At 41.9% G+C, this 18,485-nt stretch overlaps 1 protein-coding gene across 2 annotated transcripts in view; it reads right to left on the bottom strand.

Moving 5' to 3' along the window:
* Positions 1 to 18,485, bottom strand: part of rabgap1l (RAB GTPase activating protein 1-like) — a 101,140-nt gene that overhangs the window by 28,156 nt on the left and 54,499 nt on the right. For both annotated transcript variants that reach the window (XM_085138429.1, XM_085138430.1), the window contains exons 14-17: positions 14,401 to 14,514; positions 7,003 to 7,077; positions 5,708 to 5,833; positions 406 to 549 (exon numbers count right to left, since the gene is read on the bottom strand). In XM_085138429.1, the coding sequence (XP_084994555.1) occupies positions 406 to 549; positions 5,708 to 5,833; positions 7,003 to 7,077; positions 14,401 to 14,514 (459 nt within the window). The remainder of the gene's footprint in view (positions 1 to 405; positions 550 to 5,707; positions 5,834 to 7,002; positions 7,078 to 14,400; positions 14,515 to 18,485) is intronic.

Genomic DNA, 18,485 nt, shown 5'->3' with positions numbered 1-18,485 from the left:
ACACTGAGCTTTTTAACATTTGCCTTACAATAGGAAGCTAAGGGCCCAGAGCCCCGTCACTGCTTATTAACGATTAATGATCGACGGGTATTATCTGACAACACACCTGCCGGTCTTCAGGCTGACGGGTAATAGAAACTGCTTGGAGGAATATATTTCTGTGGAGCTAGCAGCTAGCAGAACTTGCAGCATACATTACTTACTAAGAGCTGTTTTCAGCCGTCTTTGTGGACATCCAACCCTCTCCTCTAATACCCTTCTCCTGACCCCTCGTAACCTCCTTTCTATCCACTTTCAACTGATTTCCTGTTTCCAGACAGTTGAGCATCGCCTTACTGGACTCTGGACAATGTAGACTAAAGCTCTCTCCCCATGTAATCAGTATAACAAGTGCACTGACGTTACCTCGCATAGCAGCAGGTCAGTGATGTGAAACACCATGCACAGGGGGAATTTGGCGGTGAAGAGCGTTAGGAACCACTGGGAGGCGTACATGTGTGCCTCCAGGTTCAGGTTTTGGAAGTGGGACCACAGATCTGGAAGTTGTTCCTGTAGGAGAAGCAAAAAGGGGAACTTGTGAGATAAAACAGCACTTACAAACAGATAAAGATGTGGCTCTGCTTGTCATTTCAATTTTACATTATTTCATTTTTGCTCCTGCTTTATTAAATCAGGCTGTCTCACTGAGATGATAATCTCTTCCAAGAGACCCACAACTAAGAAAAAACTAAATAAATAAATACATTTTAAAAAGACACATAACATAGTACAGTATTATATCACAGCTGCCACACAGACCAGGAGATTGGTTTGACATTAGACATGTTTTTAATGTTGTACAGAAAAAATACAATCATACAGTTAAAAATCAGTTATTTTATTTGTGTTCTTAGTGTTTTTACAACCTTTGTTCCAGTTACTTTTAGCTTTGAGTGTTCGAGCATGTACAGTGAACCACAGAGTTCATTGGACAACACTTATATCTGACATCGTACAGTATTTTTCGGACCATAAGGCGCATTAAGCGAAACAAAACAGTCAGATAAGTCAAACTTTACTCAGCTCATTCTTCTTGCTTCTTCCACTTCAGTACCATTGATTCATTAATGTTGAATCCTCTGCAGCTGCTCTGTTCCCATGTTGATGCAGTATATTAATGACTAACCTCATATTGTGGATGGATTATCTCAGTTGTTCTCCTGACTGAAGTTTGGTCCGTTTACAGCATCCTGCCATGTGATTGCATTTGTCTCTAACCATCAGGAACCCTCATGTTAACTTTTATCGAGTGGAAAAAAGTTAGCATCCATCCTCCAGCTTCACTGTGCTAATGTTATGCTAACATAGCTGTGTAGCTAGCGGTCACGTAGCACATCATTATCTACCAGCTAGCCCAACTTCAGTAACCCTACAAACATCACTGCTGTTTAGTTTTCTGTCTTCATTTATGTTGGAAGTGATAACAGAGCTGTACGTTTGAATTTTTCAGAAATCTCTCAGTCAGAACATGCTATATCATGTTTAGGTGGAAGCTAGCGAGCTAACTTCCTGCTAACTTCTAACTCTGTTGAATTTAATAAATCCTGTTTTCATGGATGTTAAACTTAATTATTACACCCGGTAGAGCAGCAACGCTGATCATTTTATTAAAGATGAAAGACTTTAGACAGTTTGTAACTCACAGTGATGCCGCAGTGTTAGTTGACTTTGGGACCTGAGGCTGACGGAGCAGTGATGTCAAATCCCCAGTACTAAAAATCGCTAGAAGTCCCTAAATGACGTCATCGCTAAATTTGCATAATTGGTCATGCTAATGTAATTGTAACCTATGTTGTTGGAGAGAGAAATAACATCATGGAAGAGACAAAGTGAGTAAAAAACATCCTAAATGTATTTAGAGTTTTAGAACTACAAATTAAATTTCTTTTAGCAATTATTGGGTTTTTTTAATGTCACAATTCCAACCCTGCTTCTTTATCCGGGCTTGGACCGGCAAAAGTGACCCGAAATAGGCACTCTGGTGGAGTTACTTTGTGTGTGTGTTTATAAGTAGTTTTAAACATTGTAATCCACAAAACAGCATCACAGTAAAAGAAGAACTGACTTCCTTACAGTCAGTGCAGGAGCAGCGGCTTCACTGATGCCCGATTCATTTGCAGTTTGGACGCACAGGTGTGAACATCTGCTGCCCTGATAGCAGCTGGGGGAGGACTATCCTCCGCCCGTGAGCGCTTTGGCACGGGCGAGGTGCCCACGGCAGCACCGCTGCTTGTTGAGAGTAAAAGCAATAAGCGCTTTCACGTCATCATAAATAAGTCTCCAATAACACCAGAAAAAGTCGCCAGATTTGTCGCTAGTCGCTTTTTAGAAAAAAAGTCGCTAAGGGGGTCTGAAAACTCGCTAAATATAGCGAAAAAGTCGCTAAGTTGGCAACACTGTGACAGAGTTTAGGACCCAGATTACTCCACGAGGCTCCTGACTACAGTAGCAGAAATGCTCCAACAATCCATCAAGCACTGCGGCTTCGTAGCTTAGCAAAGTCGTAGTAAACATTTTGACAGATTTCTGAGCGCTGTGTAGCACATAAAATCTGTTCGAGGTCAGTAAGCACAACCAGAATTCATATGTAAGGCGCACTTAAGGATTTGAAGTGCGGAGAATAGGTACTCTAAATTATCAGATGGTATCATTACACTGAGCTAATGTGATAAACTAACTGTCTTCATGCTGACGGGCGACTGCTAGCAGAGGCAGGACGGATTTAGGTTGTAATACCTGAGTGGGTTGGGACATCATCACTCATTATCCTCAAAGGAGAAAAAGCCTACACAGGCTGCAAATCTATACTCAACTCTGAAATATAGATTTTTTTCAATGTTTTAATGAAAGACAGGCGTCAACAAGGCAACATGTTACAGTTAGGGTTGCCAACTCCCTGAGAAATAAATAAGGGACACCTCGTGGCCAGGGCCGGGCGACCCAGTTGTCTTCACCCTTCCCAGTGTGGTGAATTTTTTAGCTCTTTTTTTGTGTGTGAAATTATTTTTTTTAACCATTTGACTTGAATTTGATTTAAGTAGATGCGTATTCTTTGTGATATCAAGACATGGGAAACAAAAATCATTTAGCCATTTATTTTTAGCTCAAAATGACAACATTAACACAATAAAACAGGTCTCTTTCTTAAACAGAAGCCTGTCATGCTTAACTTTTGATAATAAAAGTAAATCTTTCTTTAAAAGAACTCTGTCCTGCTTAACTTAAAATTATATAAATTAATAGAAAACAATAGAAAGAAAAATATTCTTGTAACAGTGCACATTTAGTGCATTTAGTGCAATTGGCTTCAGCAGAGGCATTATTTCAGCTTTTGCTCCCGTTTGTAAACCCACTTGTTCCCATGATTACGCATCATAACTCATCATCATTATTCATCTATGTATTACTTTTATGTATTACTCATCTATTTGTTGTAATCATCTATCCTTGCAGTTGTTTATTACACAAAATAAATTATATTATCACACTTCTGGCCACATAGCGCTGATATTCACTGCACATGCCCATTTTAACCTTAACCAGAGGGTTTAAAAAGAAACAAACCAGTGTTTACATACCATATCTGCTTCTGCCGTGGCCTGGTGGACAAAGATTGGTTAAGGGTTCCCCGAGCTTTCACGCCCCTCATGTTCTTCATGTGCCCACCATTAGAAGCATGCCTATGGAAAAAGTGCGCCGGCACACAGTGCAGTGCGCTTTATAGATGTTATCGTGCACTTTTCCAGCCAGGTGTTTTCCTTTTCCCATTCTTCCCTGCACTTTTACAGCCTTTTTTTCTTTCTCTGAGAGGAACAAACATTGCTGGTCTAATGCCTGGCTCACACTGTGCGATTTTTGGCCCATTTTGAGCCGATTTTTGAGTCGTGCGACCAATTTGGTGATCGGCCCAATTTTGGCCTTCATCGTGCATCGTGTAGTGTACGTGGGGTAACGAGAAGCGATTAACACCTCACGACCAGCTCCCGATCATCAATCGCTCTTGAGGGTGTCACCGCAGCCGCTCACACGCAAACACGTAAACGTCGGTGAAAAAGACGGAGCAGCACGGCTGTGCAGCGTGTGATCTGGACACAAGCGATGGAGGCACAACTTGTAGAACTTTGGAAAGCTCATCCGAGCCTTTTCGATGTGGCATCACCAAATTATCACGACCACAACAACCGTGAAAATAGTTGGATTTACATTGCTGCTCAATCACAGCTGCCAGATCATGTTTGTCATTAGTAATTTAGCAAAGTTGATGGTGGTGTGTGTCTGTGTGAGTGAAAGACAGAGAGGGAGAGCGAGCGACAGATTTTCTGTTATAACCTTCATTTTATGGAGGCACAGTGTGACTCAGGTCGCATCAGAGCATCGGGCGGTATAGTGTGAGACCTGCATCGTGACCTACGAACTTATAACCCATGCGAGCCAATCGTGCAGTTTGAAAATCGCAGTGTTTGCCCAGCTTCAGGTGTACTGTCGTCTGAGACTTGCACCGCAGTGTCGGCGTTTGTTTCCCTGTTGGCCATGCTTTTTGTTGTGGTCATCTGTTGTATTCCGGTATTTTCTCCGCAAGCGACCTTTCCTCAACCAATGAGATGAGCGGTAATCTGAATTGTCATACTCGAATTGTCATAAGTGTGCTGTCAGCTCATTGGTCACAAAGCAGGGGCGGGGCTGGGAATTATATTTTCAAACAAAGCGTTAATTACATTAAAACTTATAGACTACTTTTGATTCTCACTGTATTACGGGACAAAGTGCGTCCCTTATTAGCTCAATACGGGACGTGTACTTTTGTTTCTAAATACGGGACGATTCCGTTTTTTAAGGGACGGTTGGCAACCCTAGTTACAGTCCAAATATGACGCAATAACTGGCAACGTCCTCTACAGCACGAGTAGACTCTAACTTACCCCGAGTTAAATGCAAAGTCTTTTTCTGTTTAGTGCACTGGTTCATGCATTTAATCAGGAATTATTAAACAGCTCCATTATGAGGAAAGTACCAATGCTGGAAAATGAAATCTAGTGTAAATGAATGGTCCCTGAGACTGGTCTGTATCACAAGTGACCTTCATGGCATTTAAGTCATGAAGCAGACAGATGGGATCAATTTTAACGTCGAGCTGTAACTGTACGGCCTCTGTGGCACAATCATTTACATTTCTGCAACTAAGTAGTGAGATCAAAAAATGTGTTGCAAATGACCAAAGACAACAAAGACAACTAAGTGGAAAGAGCTATGACTCGCAGCTCTAACAGAGCTCGTAATCATCAGCAAACTGTCCTTGATTTGTAAAAAATGAAGGTAGGCCTGGGTCCTGTGTGAAAACAATGACTGACCACGACTCCCAAAGTGAATCCACTTTCCAAAAACAGCTTTTAAAATACCCCCAAACAGTCAAATAGATTTAGAAGACTGATATATGCTTTAATCTGAAGCTTAACTCAATTCATATTTACTCATGTCACCGACTACGGTCCAAAGTGAAGCTTATTAAGCTCCAAATCAAAAGTAGCCCAGAATGAGGGAGCAGGTCGTGCACAACAGCAACATGACAGACAAAACTAAACCTACAAACAGAAAGTGGCGTGATGCAGACCGTCCTTCCTGTCAGGGTCCCATTGATTGGTTTAAAAATGCAAAAGGTTGCACGACTAACCTGCATCAGCCTCTCCAGCTGGTAGAACTTGCAGTGAAGATCTTCAAAGTTGTTCTTGTAGAGAGCTCTCAGGCCATATTCATACATGATTTTTACCAGAACACAAAAGGCCTGCTCCTCGGGCATCTGAAAGCATGTGGATAACCTCAATCAGCAAAATGACAACAGCTAAATGTCCAAAATGTGTTCCTGCTGACACAAAAGGACAGAGCAGCTCCCTCAAGACCCAAACATGGCCGTCAGCTAACAGTGGAGGGAAACAGTGCAGCTGTGGATGCGACTGAAACAAGTTTCATGTGTGAAGACGAGGAGCAGGAGAAAACGCTTAACGCTGTGCTCTCAGGGTGTGCACGGCTTCTCTCCTTCACGTGCACGCTCTCACAGACTGTGAGCTGATATTTAATCAGAGTGACAGTATGTGTTTGGGACTGAATGGGCTCCTGCAGGTAAACCTGAGCCTCTATTAATATTCCTGACATCTCCTCTATAACCTCTCCCTCCTCCTCCTCCTGTGTAACCCCTCTTTCTTACACTGCTGCTGTCCCCTTTATCTTTACAGCCTCCTCCTCCTCTATAACTTTTTCCTTGTGTCCTCCTTCTGCAGCCAGCTTCACATCCCTTCAACAAACGTGCAGCTCTTGTGCACATCTCTCCGACCTCATCCCTACTCCTCTCTCCCACAACATCTCACGCCTCTTTAACCTCTGCTGCCATTTGGACTTTGACCAAACGTCCACATCTCTTACCCCATGTGTCAACTCCACTGTCTGTCCTTCACGTGTCCTCTAAAAACTTGCTCACATCAAATTTGAGGTAATATTTGTGCAAAGTGACTTTACACACAGCATGCAGGTACTATAAACGTGGATTTGTGACCTTGAACGTGTGTGAAAGGAATCGATTCTCTCACTCCTCTTCATCCACATCATCTCATTCAGTGTGTTATATTACCCTGCTGCTTTATTAGACTTTGTACAAGCCAGGAAACTGTTTGTAGAGACAGTAAAGTCTCGGTGCAGGAGCGCGCTGCTCGTGTTAACCTTGATCATTTGTTTGAGTGCCATCTGCAGATGCAGGAGAATCAAGGTTACATTTAAGCAGCGACAGAAAGCTTTTATTCTGAAAGCCAGGGAGAAACACTGGAGGCAAATCCTTTTGCAAATGCACAACGAGTCTGTGTAAAAGTCACAAATGAATATGCATGAGCACAAGCATGTGTTTAGCAAACAGCGCTAACTGGTGTGTTGGATCATCTGATGCACAGTGAACAGCTGATGGATGAGACGTTTACTCACATGTAAGAGGAGAACAGCAGCGAGGAACGACTGACCCTGGCAGTAACCAATTTCCTCATCGTAGACCGAGTAGGCCTGCAGGAAAACAGCAAATGACAAAAGACAGAAACCAGCTCCATTAGGTTCCTCCCATCAGCAGCATGAGTATCAGAACCAGTTTGCTTAAAATGCAAAATGCAACAGCGTAGTGTTAAAACCTTTATTAAGATCATTTCTTGTGCTGTGCTGCAGCCTGCTGCTTGCATTAACCATAAAACAACTTCATCAGCCACAGTTGAACAAGCCCAGTGTGTTATGGAGCAGCTTACATTGTTCTGAGCCACCAGCGTCAGTCTGGTGCTACATCACCTTCCAGCATTCAGATTCAGTGTTTTCAGAGTGCGATGCAACTTCACTGTTCTGACTTTGTGCAGCTCTTTCTGGAGCTTTAACATCTACCACGTTTTCTCGCATCTAAAAGCAAAAATCTAATATTTACCTGTGAAAACTCGTTAGCTGGCAGAGCAAAAATCTGCATTGTTGAGGCCACATTTAACAGTAGCACAGTGCCATTAACCTTTGATGCGAGTATGTGGTTCGTGCTGTGTAACGTGACGATCAGCCACAGTGAGAAGGCATTAACAGAACAACTAGCTGTTTGTTTTAAATAAAAGTTGACTTCTTTTGGACCCATCCAGGTGTTAATCAGGCACACTGGAACTGATAAGAGTATATCATCTTTGCAATCGACTGGACGCTGCTATGAGGGTTTCTGTGACATTGCTGGATGGTTAAGACTTTATTTATATTCAGGCTTAGAAACAAAAATCCGTGTTTCCTTTTATTATCCAGGTAAATCAGGCAAACCTAATAAGATCTGCTGACAGCTGCTATCTATTACCAAACTTTGCAAGCTCACAGCAAAGGAACCCACAAACTGGACGACAGAAAACTGGAAAAATGCTGGCTGGTCTTCAGATGATAGCGTCACAATTTAGAGTAAAAAACATGAAAGACTGGATTCATCCTGATTTGTATCAATGGTTCAGGCTGGTGATGGCGTGGGGTGTATTTTCTTGGTACTAACTGAACATTAGGGCTGCCACGATTAGTCGACTATCAAAATCGTCGACAACTGATTTAATAGTTTTGAGTTTGAAGCTTTGTAAGATCCCAAAAGACGCAGGAATAAGTAGTAGGATTTAAGAGTGTAATAACGAACTGAAACAGAAGATGGCAGCACTGCATGTACAAGGATGCCAGCTGCCGTTAAACCCCGAAGAAGAAGAAGAAGCTGTGTCCCAGAATTCATAGCGCAGCCCTGCTCAGTTTCCAACAATGGCGGCAGCTAGTTAGTTTTAATATTACTCTTATTATTCTTTCTGGGTCACAAAATAAACGTTTAACATATTTTCAGGCGAGAATGTAGCTGTGTAAACCTCAAATATCTGCTCAGTTTATCAAGACACCACATATTTTCAAAAGCGCTCCAACGTTTTCGGAGACGTCTGTTAGCCACTAGCTCGATAGCTAGCCGGGGGCTAGGCTAACTAGAGCCGTGAGAACACCGGACTCCCGCTAATCGTTTTCAAACCCACCGCCGTCTTTCGCTACTCAGGTTAAATATATATAAGTCACTTAGATAACTTAAAATGTTATTGTTTGGCTTTTTTTTAGTATTTTATTTGTTCCTGAGTAAATCGGTTTGGCTGAGATTAAAGTTATAGTTTTTACACAGCTGAATAAACATCAAGCAGACAGCTGATTATCAGAAGTGTGAGATGCTCGAGAATTTACTCCGGTGTCCTATTATTATTTTATATTAATATATATATTTTAGATAGCAAGGAGTTTATTAAACTTCACTGAAACAATCTGCAAATTTCATTAAAATTTAATAAACTATCATCTTGTCTTTATTTTTAGTTAGCACATACCTTAAACACTTAAAGCTGTAAGCTAATGATAGTTATATAAGAGCAGATGCTGCTGGTGCAATAAGCTGTACGTTTTACAACCAATGGATGATGATCTGATTAGTCGACTAGTCGACTATCAAAATAATCGTTTGTGGCAGCCCTACTGAACATCATTTAAACACCACAGAGAATCGTTGCTGCCCACGTCATTCCCATGTGACCACAATGAACCAATCATCTGATGGATTTGCAGCTGAGAAATCTGCAGCAACTGAGGCTATCATATCATGTTTCCAGCACCTTTTTGAATCTATGCCACAAATAATAAAAGACAAAAGGGGGGAAGTTGTACCAAACTCACAAGTGTAGGTTAAAATACACATAAGCAGAGCAACAGGACGACACTGAAGTATAACCGAGTTGTCCTGAAAAGTGTGTTTCTTGTGACTACATGGACTGGTAACATTTGGTTCACTTAACAAATAATCACACACCACTTCATCTTCAAAGCTTAGTGCCAGTTAGCCTCAGAACACCAGCATGTATACGAGACACGTCCTGAGAGACAGTTTCTCTCAGCATTACAATTTTGCTGAGCTAAACCCCCCAAACTTAACACTATACATCCAAAATGCAAGAGCAGCTTTAAAATACTGGAATCTCTTTCATTTACCATTAACTTAAGAGCGAATGAGAATCCTGCCTGTTCTCAGTATATAAAAGTCTGGATTGCATAAAACTGTCATTTCAAACTGGCTCTGCAAATTTAAGGTCATATTGTATTAAGCCTGAACCAGCTGGTGTTGTCCAAAAAGTGCTCAAACTCATTTCACAGGCTGAGAAACAAAACCCACCGTCTACAGTCACTGTTGTATGGAGGTCTTTCCCCTGATTATAAATGACTTTATCATCTTACATTTATGTAAAATTCTGTCACCATTACTGTAAATCTTGCATGTTGGCTTAATAACATCTTATGTGAGGTCATCGTGCACCTTTGACCTTTGTCCAGGAACTGTTTGAGTGTTTGTGCCGAATCTGAAGAAATTCTTCAGTGTTTCTTCCACAAAATGCAAAACTTACAGTAGATATGAGAGCTGGCTAGTTAGTCATTAAAGTGAGAACAGGAGAATAACCTTCAGATGACCATTCGGGAGAGGCGATGTCTCAAAACGGTTGGTAGCTGACACACCGCACCAATCATGCTAATGAGCCAATAGACAGCCTTTTCACCGTGTAAACAAGAAATGACTTCAAACAATTACGCTCGAGCGAAAAGAACGATTGGACAGCTTACATCCTGGTTTGCTTACACGTGCACGGGAAGACCGGTACTAACACAGGTGTGATCCCAACACCGCGTCTATTTTAATATCAATCACCTTGCACTCTTTGCTTATAAGCAAGTGTGAGCTTTCATGTCACTTAAGCAATGTTTGAGAGGCCAGCCGCCCCAGAACTGCGTAAGCTCCCCTTGATTAAGCAGCTGCTCGGTTGGTGAAGCGCGAGGGGAACTACACGTCCACGAAACACTCTTTAAACCTGTTTTTTTATAATCACTCAAAAGGACGGTAACGGTTCAATATCTTCCACCGATACTTTAGCAGCATGCTCATTCGCTGGCTGGACACTGACTACAGGAGCAGTCAGACTCTGGGTTCAAAGACTGCCGCCCCGTTTCCACACCTGAAAAATGAGCGTGGACGTCCAGAGCTCCACTGCTGATCGGTTCAGCTAATTTGGGGTTTGATGTGGAGGTAATGGGCAAGTCTTGTGGAGCTGTCTGGAGTGTAATCTACAAGCTGACATGCCTGATGGAGTGTGGCATTCACACGTCCCCTACTCGGCTGGGAGAAGTGCACGCTGACAGATGGATGGGGAGGTCCTGGTGGGTGAAATCTAAATTTGTTAGCCTGAGCAGATAATAGGATGAGAGGGATTATTGCCGTCTACAAAGTATGCTCGAATCCTAATATCGAACCAGCAGGTTTTTCTGTTCTAACGTGTAAAGTATATAATGGTGGAAATGTGTTGATAATCATAGTATGAAAGTCATAATGTGTGTGTGGTTGCCTCACTGCTGGCAAACAGTCTGAAGCTCCAATGAGTTTAAATTGTTTTTCTCATTTCAGGTAAGAAGCAACTTTAGAAGAGGAGCAAACTCTGATCAGAGGATCGATCACCCGAACAAAACTAATATCCTGAAAAACATGTGCACACAAACACACCACATTAATCTGGCTGATGAGCCATGTTACCATGTTAACTTTCCCCTGAACGTTTTGACTCCCAGCACTAGCTCGCTAACCTCAAACTTCTCCAGGGGGCACGCTCAGCGTAACACAGTAAATGTTGGGCGTTTATATCATAGCTTCAGTCAAACTGACTGAAACTGACGATAAGGGAGAGACGACGTCCTTCCCTGGAGAATAAAGGTTAGGCTTATTACTGAGTAGGATAGAGAGAGGAAGAGAAACTTTGTGCTGGATCCTCTGTGCCTGTAACCCGCTCATGCCCGAAGATCCAACCAACCTTATCAGCAGCAAATCTACATGGATTTGCATACAAATGAAGGCTAGCTCGCCACTGACCTAGTTGGGTCCAGACTGGATGTTAAACCTTCCTGACAGGTTCTCCCAAAGCGCTGACCAACCATACCCTACTTCTGCAGTGCCAGGAAAACACACGGAGTTCTTCTTCATCGCTCTAAACCTAGTTTTGATTTTAAAGGCAAAACATACCAGTGTGGGTGCAGCACGAGGCCGTATCCACATCGTTATTTAGTGTGTACGCTTCAGATAAGCCGTCTTATTTTCCTCTGTGGTCAGAAATAACTAAACTCATTTCATATTTACCCAAAACCAAGAATCATATCGACAAAATCTTTATGTTAACACACAGAATACTGAAATACCTCAGATTCCACTTTATATTGCAGCACAGCCCTTCAGGAGAAGTGTAACTGTGTAACACCGTTTCATGAAGAACGTCAGATATTTTGCATGATGAGCATTTCTGAGACTTGTCCTTAAATTTTTCTTCCATTCGGTTACATCTGACATTAGCGTCATCTGTCATTGTTTTTGTGTTTGGTTATATATAGTTAGAGCCCGATTTTTTGGACACGCCACACCAGGTTGTTAAATCTAAATTTTCCATTAATCATTTGGAAATTAGACAATTTTCAGTCGGGCAGGCTGAGGTTTAGACTTCTAACTGACAGTTTGCACAAACTTCTATACCCTCTGTGTTTAGATGAGTGGTGTCCAACTCCTCGAGGGCCGGTGTTCTGCAGGTTTAGATGTGTCCTTGATCCAACACAGCTGATTTAGGCTCCGTCCACACGTACACGGGTATTTTTGAAAACGGAGATTTTCCATTTCCGTTTTTTAAAAAAAAAATCCCGTCCACACGTAAAAGCTAAAAACGAAGGAAAACGCTGGGAACATGCCAAAAGCAGCAGGTGGCGCTATATTCCTATCCGTGTAGAAATGTTGGCCAATCAGAAGTCAGCCTGGGTGGGAAAGTGTAAACAAAGATGGCGCATGTGTGGAGGGACAGTAACTGTGTGTGTATGTAAGCATACATAACACGGGTATTTTTCCTAGCAGCTTTTTCCTTCATTTCTGCCTTTACGTGTGGACAGGATTATTTTTTAAAACGAAACGTTTTCGTTTTAAAAAATAATCCCGTCCACACGTAAAGGCAGAAATGAAGGAAAACGCTGCTAGGAACATGCCAAAGCAGCAGGTGGCGCTATATTCCTAACGTGTAGAAATGTTGGCCAATCAGAAGTCTAGAAGCCTCAGTGGGAAAAAGTAAACAAAGCTGGGGCATAGAAGCAGAACCGAGTCGTATGTGTGGAGGGACAGTAACTGTGTGTGTATATGTAAGCATTTAAACACTGCAGAGAGTAAAATTAACAGTAACAGTATTGAAGAAATTCATTTCACCGAAACAATAACGTGGCGCACAGTGTGACGTCTAAAAAGGCGCACACCTTTGACGCTGCGTTTTCTGCGATTTTCTCCGTTTTTCTTGTCCACACATAAATGCAAAAACTGAGTTTTCAAAAATCTCCACCCTGGCCGGAGTTTTTAAAAATCTCCGTTTTCAGTGACCGAAAACGGCGTTTACGTGTGGACGAAAGGTGCAAACACATAGAAAAATCTGCGTTTTCAAAAACACCCGGGTACGTGTGGACGTAGCCTTAAATGTCCTGAAGTTCTCCAGAGGCCTGGTGATGAACTCATCATGTGATTCAGGTGTGTTGACCCAGGGTGAGATCTAAAACCTGCAGGACGCCGGCCCGCGAGGCCTGGAGTTGGACACCCCTGCTTTAGATGAATGAACACTCCTCCTGATTACAGACTTAATGGCCCCACCTCCTCCAAACTGTTCCTGATAACCATGAAAATCAATCTTTGGGTCTCATTTTAAAGTCCACTGAGAAGCTATAAGAACCTAATTCAACACTTTGAATCAACTTCAGACATTATATCTGCTTCATTTGTGATGATGTAACATGGGAACAGGTCTAAAGCCTGTGGTGGTGTCCAGAGGCAAAACTACAAAAACTGCGTCTTTGTACAACAACTAAAGTTGGGTAAATGCATCTATGCATAAACATCTTGGATGAGCACACAGCTGCAATCCGGCTAAGAGGACAGTCAGAGATTAAGATTGGATTTATACGACCTTGGCTTTTGTCTGCACCGTGTTATTTCACAGAGAATTACCTCAGGACCCACGTCCACCGGGACTATCATTTCAACTGAGAGAAGGCAAAGCCGTATTACAGGCGTGTCCCTTTGTGGCTATTCCCTGTTAAATATTTTACATGTATGCATGGATGGAGGTAAGATTTTACTGGATTGCTTTTGGAACTTACATTATATTGTTGTATAAAAACACATGCACGTAGGGCATGCCCCAACATCCTTTCAACTCTGCGGTTTATCCCCGATTACGTCGAACAAAGGCCGCAACGTTTCGTCTCGTTGTCTTAATGAGTCTCAAGTATTTTGCAATTATACGGCTTACTTATCGCCTCGACTTTCATACTCAAAAATCATTTTTGGTTGGCAATATGAAGAAATCTCCCACCTACATAACAGCCACTGTGTTTTTCCACTTTTGAAATTGGAAGAAAAGATCAATGAGTGTCCACAGAGTGGTGCGTATGTCCAGTAGGTCACGTGTAGGAAGGCTTGGTGTCGATGCCTCAGTGTGCACTGTCAATCATACACTGTGGAGCCAGATTGAAATGCCAAGCTAATTCCTACTAAGCCATGCCAGACCAAAGAGATTATTAAAAATGATGGCCGGCCTTCCAGGAACAGGTTAGTGTTACCACACATACAAGAATTAACTCTTAGCTTCGAGCTTCAAACAATTCTGCCATAAAGAAGGCAAAGTACCACACTACTGTAACCAAGAGCTTATTTTATAATAATAATAATAACATCTGGATCTTATTACTGTCACGTGTCAGGCTTACCTTGCAGATCTTGTACAGCGAGTCCTGTCCGTCTCCATCGGAGTCTTTGAAGTAGTCGTGTGCAGGAAAAGTGCGGTGGATGTCACGGGTGATGACGCTTTCCTGTGCCGAGTCCTGCAACATATATGAAACAAATGCTCTTTACACGTATGCCAACTCAAGTGTTTATACTCCACATTTGTGGTACAGGACAGTGGAAAGGGGGATTTTGTTGGTCATGCAGGAGTTCAGGACATTTTCATCTTTTCTCCCTTTGGAAATGGAAAAGAAGTGGATGCAGCGGAAAAGGAGGCAACGCACTGTGCTCAAGTCAGAACTGACAGTATCAGTTCACAGGTACGAAACAAACCAACATGTCACTGTGTTTGTGTGTTAGTCTTCCCTCTTTTCTCCTGCAACAGCCCTCCCCGGGCTCCAGTCGCTTCGTCTAATCCACAGCACTGCAGTGCACACACACACCGAGCACGGCTGCTTATTTTGCAATGTGCTTCTCACTCACAAACAAGCAGACACACACAGACAACGTGCTATGTCACTTCCCCCCTCTCACTCTCACTGCAAACACAACCGAGGGAGGACTGGAAGCAGAGTGTTCTCCAACAACTCACTGTAAGCTGAAGATAAACCAGCGCTGAGCCCGGTCGGCCTTGATGTGCAGTTGTGTGCATCACAGACACAAACAGAGAAAAATAAAGAATAAAACTTTTCCTTTCGTGACAGTAGTTAAGATTTTAAGTTCAAGTATCCAGAGTCCTCACTACGTACGACTCTGGATACTGTAGCTCCAGTGAAAACTAAGGTCTCTAATCAGAAGTACCTGACCCCGTGGTATAATTCTCAAACACGTACCCTAAAGCAGATGACTCGTAATCTGGAGAGGAAATGGCGTGTCACAAATTTAGAGGATCATCATTTAGCCTGGAGAAATAGTTTGTTGCTTTATAAGAAAGCCCTCCGCAAAGCCAGAACAGCTTACTACTCATCACTGATTGAAGAAAATAAGAACAACCCCAGGTTTCTCTTCAGCTCTGTAGCCAGGCTGACAAAAAGTCAGAGCTCTTTTGAGCCAACCATCCCTTTAACGATAACTAGTGATGACTTCATGAACTTCTTCACAAATAAAATTTTTATCATTAGAGAAAAAATGACCAATAATCATCCCACAGATGTAATATTATCTACAGCTACTCTTAGTTTCATTGATGTTAAGTTAGACTCTTTTTTTCCAATCGATCTTTCTGAGTTAACTTCAATAATTACTTCCTCCAAACAATCAACGTGTCTTTTAGACCCCATTCCTACAAAACTGCTCAAAGAAGTCCTGCCATTGATTAATTCTTCGATCTTATATATGATCAACCTATCTCTAATAATCGGCTATGTACCACAGGCCTTCAAGGTGGCTGCAGTTAAACCTTTACTCAAAAAGCCATCTCTAGACCCAGCAGTCTTAGCTAATTATAGGCCGATATCCAACCTTCCTTTCATATCAAAAATCCTTGAAAGAGTAGTTGTCAAACAGCTAACAGATCATCTGCAGAGGAATGGTTTATTTGAAGAGTTTCAGTCAGGTTTCAGAGCCCATCACAGCACAGAAACAGCTTTAGTGAAGGTTACAAATGATCTTCTTATGGCCTCTGACAGTGGACTCATCTCTGTGCTTGTCCTTCTTGACCTTAGTGCAGCATTCGATACTGTTGACCATAATATCCTATTAGAGTGATTAGAACATGCTGTAGGTATTACAGGTATTGCACTGCAGTGGTTTGTATCATATCTATCTAATAGACTCCAGTTTGTGCATGTAAATGGAGAGTCCTCTTCACACACTGAGGTTAATTATGGAGTTCCACAGGGTTCAGTGCTAGGACCAATTCTGTTTACATTATACATGCTTCCCCTAGGCAGCATCATTAGAAGACATAGCATACATTTACACTGCTATGCAGATGACACCCAGCTCTATCTGTCCATGAAGCCAGATAACACACACCAATTAGTTAAACTGCAGGAATGTCTTAAAGACATAAAGACCTGGATGGCCACTAACTTTCTGCTTCTTAATTCAGATCAAACTGAGGTCATTGTACTCGGCCCTGAAAAGCTTAGAAATATGGTATCTAAGCAGATTCTTACTCTGGATGGCATTACCTTGGCCTCCAGTAACACTGTGAGGAACCTTGGAGTCATTTTTGACCAGGATATGTCCTTCAACGCACATATTAAACAAATATGTAAGACTGCTTTCTTCCATTTGTGCAACATCTCTAAAGTTAGAAATATCCTGTCTCAGAGTGACGCTGAAAAACTAGTTCATGCATTTATTACTTCCAGGCTGGACGACTGTAATTCATTATTATCAGGATGTCCAAAAAACTCCCTGAAAAGCCTTCAGTTAATCCAAAATGCTGCAGCAAGAGTACTGACAGGGACTAGAAAGAGAGCAGATTTCTCCTGTTTTGGCTTCCTGTTAAATCCATAATTCAAAATCCTGCTCCTCACATACAAGGTCTTAAATAATCAGGCCCCATCTTATCTTAATGACCTTGTAGTACCATATCACCCTATTAGAGCACTTCGCTCTCGCTCTGCAGGCCTACTTGTTGTTCCTAGAGTATTTAAAAGTAGAATGGGAGGCAGAGCCTTCAGTTTTCAGGCCCCTCTTCTGTGGAACCAGCTTCCAGTTTGGATTCAGGAGACAGACACTATCTCTACTTTTAAGATTAGGCTTAAAACTTTCCGTTTTGCTAAAGCATATAGTTAGGGCTGGACCAGGTGACCCTGAATCCTCCCTTAGTTATGCTGCAGAAGGTTCTTCCTGTTAAAAGGGAGTTTTTCCTTCCCACTGTCGCCAAAGTGCTTGCTCATAGGGGTTCATATGATTGTTGGGTTTTTCTCTGTATCTATTATTATACGATATACTGTACAATATAAAGCGCCTTGAGGCGACTGCTGTTGTGATTGGGCGCTGTATAAATTCAGTAAAAATCGAATTGAATTGAAAGTACCTCAAAGAGGAAAAGCAGTCTTCTACAATGCGAGCTGATTTGCACAGCTCTCTATACTGGTTAGAATGGTTTTTATGATGGCTGCTGATTCAACAAGCACAACAGATATACTGTAGTTGCTACAGACTAACTTACACATTAAGCTGGTGATAAAACACTAAACGAAACAAAGCAAACAGAGTTTGCAGTGTCATCATAACATTTATGATGCATTACTATGTAAATGCAAAGGCTTTGGTTTAACACTGGCCAGCGGCTGAATATCAGACTTCATCCATCTATAATAGTTTACAATAAAAACAGTTATTTATTTTTACTCTGCTCCTGCCTCGAGTCGCCCGGGGCGTCAAACCTTCATACAGCTGTTGAGCTGCAGATGGTTTTTTAATGTTCGTTCCGTTTTGCAATTTAAAATGTAGAGAATAAAGTCAAGCCAGACTTTAAGTCACTCACTACAAAGAATGAGTTGGCTAATGTTGGAAAATCACTAGAAACACAGTTACAGTGAATTTATAACTACAACACTAAATTAAAGTCATCAATGAGCTAATCGTAACTGTCTGCTTATTATGAGGCTCGATCCTACAACAGTCTTCTGTTAAATGAGTGAAAATGCCCAAACATACATGAACCACACACACGTTTGATGGAAGCCGCCGGCACAGCCGAGCGTGACGCTTTAATGAGCTCTGTAGAGGAGGGGGGCGGTATGGGACCAAGCTGGAAAAATATTTAAAACGATGCTGCTCTTTAGGAACGTCTGCAAAGTTGTGACGGTTTGACACCTCGACCTGGTGTAGCCTAAACCAATTATGTCAACGCATTAAGATTACATGGGTACATTAATAACAGCATGTTTTTATGCTTCTTCTTGAAGTACAGTCACAGGAAGACTAGACATCAACTTCGTTTGTTAAAAACAACCTTTAAAATAATTATAGGGTCATTATTAATGGAATATTTTCGTAGTTACTCCATCAGGATTAATAACCCCATTTATGACACTGTAATTACCACTGCAGCATCATCATGGACCAGCAGGAATCTGCTTGACAGTGAAAGTTGTAAACAGTTTGA

Source organism: Neolamprologus multifasciatus, chromosome 17, assembly GCF_963576455.1.
Source record: "Neolamprologus multifasciatus chromosome 17, fNeoMul1.2, whole genome shotgun sequence".
Lineage (NCBI taxonomy): Eukaryota > Metazoa > Chordata > Actinopteri > Cichliformes > Cichlidae > Neolamprologus > Neolamprologus multifasciatus.
The sequence above is the reverse complement of the archived record's forward strand: the minus strand, read 5'-3'. Positions and strand labels throughout refer to the sequence as shown.